The sequence below is a fragment of the Rhopilema esculentum genome, chromosome 20 (genome assembly GCF_057945365.1).
Source record: "Rhopilema esculentum isolate cy_ngs chromosome 20, ASM5794536v1, whole genome shotgun sequence".
Lineage (NCBI taxonomy): Eukaryota > Metazoa > Cnidaria > Scyphozoa > Rhizostomeae > Rhizostomatidae > Rhopilema > Rhopilema esculentum.
In genome coordinates this window covers 14,542,433-14,550,078 of record NC_142834.1, presented here as the reverse complement: position 1 = coordinate 14,550,078, position 7,646 = coordinate 14,542,433, and the positions used below count along the sequence as shown (strand labels likewise).

Here is a 7,646-nt window from a genome sequence, read left to right as displayed (position 1 = left end):
CAAAAGTACGAATTTGTCGTGGTAATTCAATAAAACGCCATAGGCAACCTCAGATGGCAAAAACCGCCAAACTGAGGGGTACAATTCGAGAATATACGGTAGCAGTGGGGGCTTATAACGCGTTGTTGTAAACAGCGGCCTTGTTGACAATTGTAGTTCTAGTGTGGGGGCTTATTCGAGGGGGGGCCAATTCGAAGATTTACGGTATGTATAAATGCATTTAGCGATCTTTTCGTAAATTTCTATATGAAGATGAGATGACTCTCAAATCAATTCAGACTGAGAGTAGACGTGTGATGGTATATGCAGCAGTATCTCGTATGTTTTCACAGGGACAATATGCCAGGGCAATGCAATGGCTACAATCTTAAATAGTCATAAATGATAAGAAGATAATCAATTTAGTCATCAAAATATTAATTGAAAAGGTATCAAAACATAGTAAAAGTAAAAAACATTCTTTAATTTGAAACAGTAAATTAAGCATAAAGTCATAAAAAGTAAAAAAGTATTGTTTCAAACAACGACCAAAATGGTAAAGCAAAATTGCAGAAAGAAAGCTGTAGTCTTTGATACTTTTGAAACTTGTAAAAACTAGATGTAATTAAAAAGGAACAAAATTGCGAACTTCGATATACAATATTGTGTTTTGGGTCTATGAACTCTTTGGCTTGAGTCGGGGTCCCAGAACAAGTTTCATCCTAACATCATCGATTGTTGCGTATTTGTGAAGTTTAACAAGTCTGGGAGCCTACTAACACTAGGAACCGGGCCCCTGTGGATTGTTGTCGTTGTTGTTTAGAGCTGGAGACGATAACTGTGTGAGCAGAAACATGGTTCTTTTAGTTGTATCTATTTAATCCTGAGACCAAATTGTGTCCATGAACTCCTTGGCTTGAGTCGGGATCCCAGAACTAGGTTTATCCTTATGTCATCGATGATTGTAAAAATCTTTTTATTATGTAGTTAGAACGTTTATATTGATTGGTTTTCAAGTTTATTTTTCCATAATCATCAAGCAGATAATTTTGGCAACAATTGCTTGATGCAAATCACACTTGTCGTTTTAAAACTATACTTTTTCATAACAATCTATTTGTTCATATAATCGAAATTTGTTCTAGTCTATAAAAAACGTATGTCATTGCTTTATAGTAACAACCTTCGTGGACCTTGAAGTGCCACAAGGGTCACCGATTGGGCCGATCCTGTTTAGCGTTTGAATAACCGCTTTTTGGTCTAATGATTAATTCTTATTGTCCCATAATCAACAGGCACCGGGATTATATTACGAGACATACTTCACATATTGCAGATACAACGATATGAATGTCCAATGTACCTTCCTCTATCTCAACTTAGTCTTAATAAGAAAGATATATCTTCAACAGCAAACAGAAACAAGTGATGTACGAAAATCGAAAATTATGGAACAGGGTAGAAGTCCAATTTGAGCACAAAAGAAGTAAACTCAATTGTATACGAATTATGATATAATAATTTGAAACTTGAACAATTTTTGCGGTACAGAATTTGAAAATGGCTTTGAAAAAAGCAAACATTTTACAACATACTAAAAGCTTTTTCTTCTGACACTCCTCAGTGCATGAAACGTCAGAATAAGGGTCCGAAAGAACACGGTGAAAAATATATACCCAGTTGTGGATCGAAATAGCATCGGATCGAAATTTGAAACTTCATGAAATGCTGCATATTATCGAAATAGCACGGGGGAGCGGAGCCATACAAATGATTTTCTGTTTTTCGGCGCAAATCGAAAATAAAATAAACAAACGAATAAATCACATTTGAAATTCTTAAAGCTAAGCTTGCTTATACTATCAGCATGGTAGTCTTTATTGCTGTACTTATATTATCAAAACCAAATTTGATTGTATATCTTATCTATTATCTATCTATTGTTTTCCACTTACCAAAGATTAAAATTCAGTCATAACAGTACTGTTAAATGATTAATACTTCACCGTGAGCATTTTTCAGCCTCAAGATATAGTTAGAATATTCATCAAATGCATTGCCTTCCAGACAGATCGCTTTTGGTTCACAATTGCTGGGTCACAAAATCGGTTAAGATTCATGTCTACTGTTTCTTTAGTGAAACACACCCCGGGCAGAAAAATCTTGAATGCAAAATAAGGCAAACTAAACTGCGATATAAGAAGCTTGCAGGATAACAAACATAGGATTTATATACTGTGTTTATTGTTACTAATCTTTGGGCGACATTAAAAGGGCGGTAGACTTCTAAACCTGGAGATTTACAAGAAATCCAGCAGTAATACTCGAATTATAGCCTTTATTTTATTATACAAGATTCCTAAAATGAAGAAATTTTAAGCAGAATGTCTCCTAAGAGGTGTCCGGTAAAGTTTCGGAATGTTCAACAATGATGTTCAGGGACAGGTTGATTTGCAAAAAGTTGAAGCTTCTTTTGTTCAGATAAGTTTTGTTAGAAAACAAAAGACAAAATTATTCCATTTTTGCTAAAAATTTCCATATTTGAGATTCCTGTCTCGCAACCAGGAGTATGTCTTCGAAATAGACAATATTGACGTAATCGCATAGGCCAATCCAATTCAGCAGAATTCCGCGAAGAAGAATGAGGACCTATTATCCTTGCTAAGAGTCTTGGTAGTTCTCAAGAACAAACGTAGCTTTTTATTCTCTCTCCCTTAGAACAATGTTAATTTTCTCAACGATGTAAGAGATTAGGGAGTACGTTTTTTCGCGTGACTTGTACGATACCGTAAATCCTCGAATTAGCCCTTTCTTGATATTTTATTCCTTTTTTGATATTTTTGGATGGGGGCTTATTCGAGGGGGGGGGGCTTATACGAGGGGGAGGGGTGGCTTATAGAATTATTGTAGATATTAAGAAGACATTATTAAAAGACCAAAAGTATGAATTTGTTGTGGTAATTCAATAAAACGCTATAGGCAACCTCAGATGGCAAAAATCATCAAATTGAAGGGTCCAATTCGAGAATTTACAGTAGCAGTGGGGGCTCATTCGAGGGGGGGGGCTTATTGACAATTTGTAGTTCCAGGGTGGGGGCTTTTTCGAGGGGGGGGGCTTTTTCGAGGGGGGCCAATTCGATGATTTACGATATTTGCCTAAACTACAGGTAGAAAAAAGTTGTTTCATTTTGGAAAAGAAATGAAAAATATAGAAATGCAGCGCAAATTAATCGGTGTTCCAAGAAACTTTCGCAGGCAGTGTACATTTTCATTTTCTGCCTAAGTTAACATTCAGAGTCATGGAAAAGTGGTGCTGCGATGAATAAAACCGTGAAATTGTTGAAAAAAAGCTTAGGCCATGCCTTGATTTCAATGCTTTTAGAAAGTGTTAAAAGCTATGGTCCATAGGCCTGAAGTGGGGCGTACACTTTCTTGGACTTTAAAACCTATACCATACAATTCGAAACTTCCTTCTGATGATAATACATCAAAAAGTTTGATGAGACCTTGTTCCTTAGCTAAAAATAGGTCCTCAGTAAACAGCACAGATAAACCAATTAGTTTTCTAGCAACCTTGCCTAGATATCACCCAGCTTCTGCAGTTAAGTCAAAACTTCACAACTTTTTTTTTCTTTTTCAGCATGCTTTCTTGCAAATCATCTTCACTTTCTTCATCAGTAAAAGTTTCTGCATCAACGCTAGATAGGTCATTTTTCTGTCTTTTTCCAATTCCTTTTGACTTTCCTAACAAGAAAAAATTAAGCAATTATTTTACTAGCTCAATATCAACAATAGAAGAAAGAATTTCGATCTAGTGATCAGCAATTAAATCTTACTTAAAAGAGTACCGAAATGCAATGTCATAAAAAATATTTTACTAAATTGTTTTATATTTTGACAACAAAATCTGAATGAACAACATAAAACGACTCTCAATGTGCAAAACTTGGTTAAATAAATCTCAGTTAAATATGTTCAAAATTTGGTGTGATATGGCCAATGAAAGATTTCAGGTGTACTTCTATTCTGGCCATATTACTGTGGCCATATTTCTGCTAATTTTTATTTCATTCAGCTGATTTTGCACATTAAGAAGTATTTCATAACATTTTTTTGGGTTATATGGTCAAAACTAAAAAATTCAAAAAATTTTTTTTGTGACATCATCACTGCAGTACTCGATGCATGGAATCTTGTTTATTTTTCAGCAACTAAATCATTGTCCATGCAGCCCTACATTTAAGTTTCAATTTTAGTAAAAACATTTGAGTAGAGGAGTACACAATTTCAATAAAATTCTCACCTTTGTCAGCTACTCTTTTGTTTCCTGGGTTTTCTGGGCAGTCCCTTTTGAAGTGTTCAACAGACTGACAGAAAGCACAACCTCCACCTGTAAATTTCAAAACAAAGAAGAAATTAATTATTCAAAACTTGAAAAGCATAGAAATGACAGCAATTAAAATAAAAGACATTATTCCAGTCTTTTTTAATGCATGAAATTGATTTTTCTTACCTAATGGGTACAATCCACGTGGGTTGTCAGGACAGTTCTTTGAAATGTGTCCATTTTGTCCACAGATAAAACACTTTGCAAAAGGGAATACATCTAAAATTGCAAAATTATAAATTTAGCTTCATTGCCTAAACAAAAATGACATTATGAATATGGCTTGTGCCAGCAAACTAAAGGAGCTTGTTGATATATCAAGAGTCAAGAGTCAAACTGTACACAACGGGGTTGCTTGAAAATTTGAATTACATTGGGAATGACATATTTAAAAAAATAAGTTCTGTTAAATGTTATTTCATAAGTAAGGTTTTCTTTATTGTTAATCATATTTCATGAGTTCAATTTTCATAAATAGCAAGTCATCAAATCATTCAAAATGAAAGGGTTGGGCGTTTTGGGGCATTTTCAATTTATTCTTGAAACAGCAAGGGCTTGATGATATATGAAAGGATTTTTAGCAATTTAAACATTATTAGAACAAGATAACACATGTCTATTAGAACACTTGTCCATGAACTCACTTTGCAAAAAATTCAGTATAAATTGTACTTTTCATCTTTCTAAACCTAAAAATCCATATAAATGGGAGAATATTACATGGTCTTATCTCCTTTGAATAAGTGCATAACTTCAAATCTAAAAAAATTCCTTTTTGTCATGTTTTTAAACAGACCTTTTGATACTTTGGCTTTGCAATCTTTAACAGCATGTTCTGTTGAACCACATTTAAAGCATATTCCAGTTGAGGTATCTTCATCTTTTGATGATGGACACTCAGCTATAGAATGACCTGGTTTTCGACAACTAAAGCATACCTATGACAATAAAAATTCAGAAATTCTGGATTATTTGAATATTTTTATTTCTGCTACACCCAAATTAATGTTATTAACTTTATCCAGAGGTGGTCTGGAATCAAAATTTCACAGTGGCAACCCTCAAACTCAAAAGCTTGACATTCAAGGAGGCTGATAGACAATTACATGATTTGCTTAATATGCTTGTACAAGGGGCATTGAAAAGTGATGACCCTTATGCTTACAATGTCCTACTAACAATGCCTACAATACCATTGGTGATTGCTCTAAACTGCTTTTGCTTTTACCTCAGGATTCTGTTGGTAATATTTACAATAGAGTTCTCAAGTGTAACGTTACAAAAAATTTTTTTTTTAGAATTTTCAATTTTTTTTCACATAACATGAAAGAACATCATAAAATACTCCCACATACGCAAGATCAGTTAAATTTGTCAAAAATCAGGTGAGCTTTGGCCAATAGAATATTTGAAGTTTGCTAATGAATTACTGTTATTTTGGCTCAGTTCATAACTTCATGAACTGAGACCAAATTATAGATGTTTGGTTTGATGGGGCAAGAACTTGTGCTCATCTGGTCATATCTCAGCCAATTCGTAATACCTTTAACTGATTTTGCAGATTTAGAGGTACTTCATGATGCTCTTTCAAGTTATGGGAAAAAATTTAAAAAATCATAAAAATAGATTTTTTGACGTCATCACTTGACAACTTTTACAGTCATGTTCTTGAATTTCTGACTGACCTACTTCAATTCATAACAGGGTCTATATATTTCCTAGTTTAGAGTTTTCGATCCATGTTCTGACGTTTTATACTTTGAAAGTATCAGGCAAAAAGTCTTTAGAGTGCTTTCAAAATGTTTTTTGACTAGAATTGAAATTTCTTTGTAACCGCTAGAATAGTTAACAAAAATCTTTCCGAAAAATGTAACTTCCGTCCTGAATCCACAAGTGAAGGTTCATACAATACAACAAAGCTTCAAAACAGATCGTTGGATTGGATACCTTTTTCATTTTCCTTCTGTTTCGACGTGCTTCTCTCTGTTTTTCTTTTTTCAAATCACTCTTTTTATCGATTTTTCTGGAACCACTGACTTGTTCTTTCGATCTCTCATCTTTATCAACTAGAAAGTGACATCAGAAACTCTGAGAATCTGACATCTTTATTATCTATTAGAAACTTAGAATTTGACATGTATTTGAACATATTTGAGAATAGCAACAAGCTGTAACAAGTACAATGACAAGAAATTCTATATTCTACAATCTGAAACTCAAAAAAGGCTAAGCACACCACAGAAATACACATCATCACATACGTTGATACAATTACATTCCTAACTTAGGTGTATTTTTCATTATAAAAATTGTACCTTTAAGCTCATCCCAAGATGATGCATCAATGTGTTTCTTTTTAAAACCTCGAGCCCAGCGTGTCATTTTCTTTTATATATTTACACTAAATATCTTAATGAGAACAAACTCGAGGATCCATGTGACAGATCGTTGTTTTCATTCAGGAGCCATCCTTGAACTACCTCAATACCAAGCTGAGCCTCCTGTCGAAGTTGTTCTAAACAGAAATGGCTTCCTCCCCTTTGGAAGTGAATGTCAGCGACAAATTTTACTATGTCTACAGCTGCGACATTGATTCGTATCTGACCCTTAAAATGTAAGTATAGATCCTTTAAGTCTCTTTCTTCAATGTAGGGTTAATTGAGCAAATGAAATATGTGAATAACAATCGCAACCTTGGTGGATTGTGTGTGCTGACTGAGGTCCGAAAGCAAGAATAATAACAATTCTTGCACCGATGTGCATCACAAATAGTGGTGGTGCATCTCTTCGAAGGCTAGACATTATATTCATCGTATGAATTTCTCAAACTGGATGTTGTAGGCGGAGCTTACTTCACTTATCAATGTACTGTGACATGTCTATTTGTATTTTGTACCCCCTCTCGGCCATCAGGGCCAGACTGAAAAAGTATCGAAAGTAAGTGCACAACCCGCGATATTTTTCAAAAAAATTGTGTGACCTGTTGAGATGTGGGTGTGACATTGGTGTGTCCTATTGCTTAGGGCAAATGATGAATCATGTTTCCTCACATACACTAGTTTGATAGATATAAAACAACTATCTATAAAGTACTGAATTGTGACGTCATCAAAAACCTTTTTACAATTTCTTAGATTTGACCACAAAATCTGAAAGAACATCATAAAATACCTCTCATTATGCAAAATCAGTTAGATATGTTCAACATTGGGCGAAGTATGGCCAATGAAAGATTTTAAGTTTGCTAACAGATCACTGTTATTCTGGCCTGGTTCATAAA

General features: G+C 34.3%; 2 protein-coding genes across 3 annotated transcripts in view; one reads left to right on the top strand and one right to left on the bottom strand.

The window, feature by feature from the left end:
- Positions 1-3,066: 3,066 nt before the first annotated feature.
- LOC135687188 (uncharacterized) lies at positions 3,067-6,856 on the bottom strand. Its single transcript, XM_065203688.2, has 6 exons — positions 6,682-6,856; positions 6,314-6,432; positions 5,163-5,304; positions 4,493-4,585; positions 4,283-4,369; positions 3,067-3,723 (listed from the first exon to the last, which is right to left on the bottom strand). Exons 1-6 carry the CDS (start codon positions 6,746-6,748, stop codon positions 3,587-3,589), a joined length of 645 nt encoding a protein of 214 aa, XP_065059760.1. The 5' UTR covers positions 6,749-6,856; the 3' UTR covers positions 3,067-3,586.
- Positions 6,842-7,646, top strand: part of LOC135687183 (phosphatidylinositol 3-kinase catalytic subunit type 3) — a 32,598-nt gene continuing 31,793 nt past the window's right edge. For both annotated transcript variants that reach the window (XM_065203683.2, XM_065203684.2), the window contains exon 1: positions 6,842-6,980. In XM_065203683.2, coding sequence (XP_065059755.2) covers positions 6,892-6,980 — 89 coding nt within the window. In that variant the 5' untranslated portion in view covers positions 6,842-6,891. The remainder of the gene's footprint in view (positions 6,981-7,646) is intronic.

What these genes read in the sequence shown, in the direction of transcription:
- LOC135687188 (XM_065203688.2), bottom strand. Translation starts at nt 6,748, where the DNA reads ATGACACGCTGGGCTCGAGGTTTTAAAAAGAAACACATTGATGCATCA. An exon ending in ACAGAAGGAAAATGAAAAAG is followed by an intron (nt 5,305 to 6,313) that starts GTATCCAATCCA and finishes TTATTGTCATAG; the next exon opens with GTATGCTTTAGTTGTCGAAA. An exon ending in ACGTGGATTGTACCCATTAG is followed by an intron (nt 4,370 to 4,492) that starts GTAAGAAAAATC and finishes TGAAATTTACAG; the next exon opens with GTGGAGGTTGTGCTTTCTGT.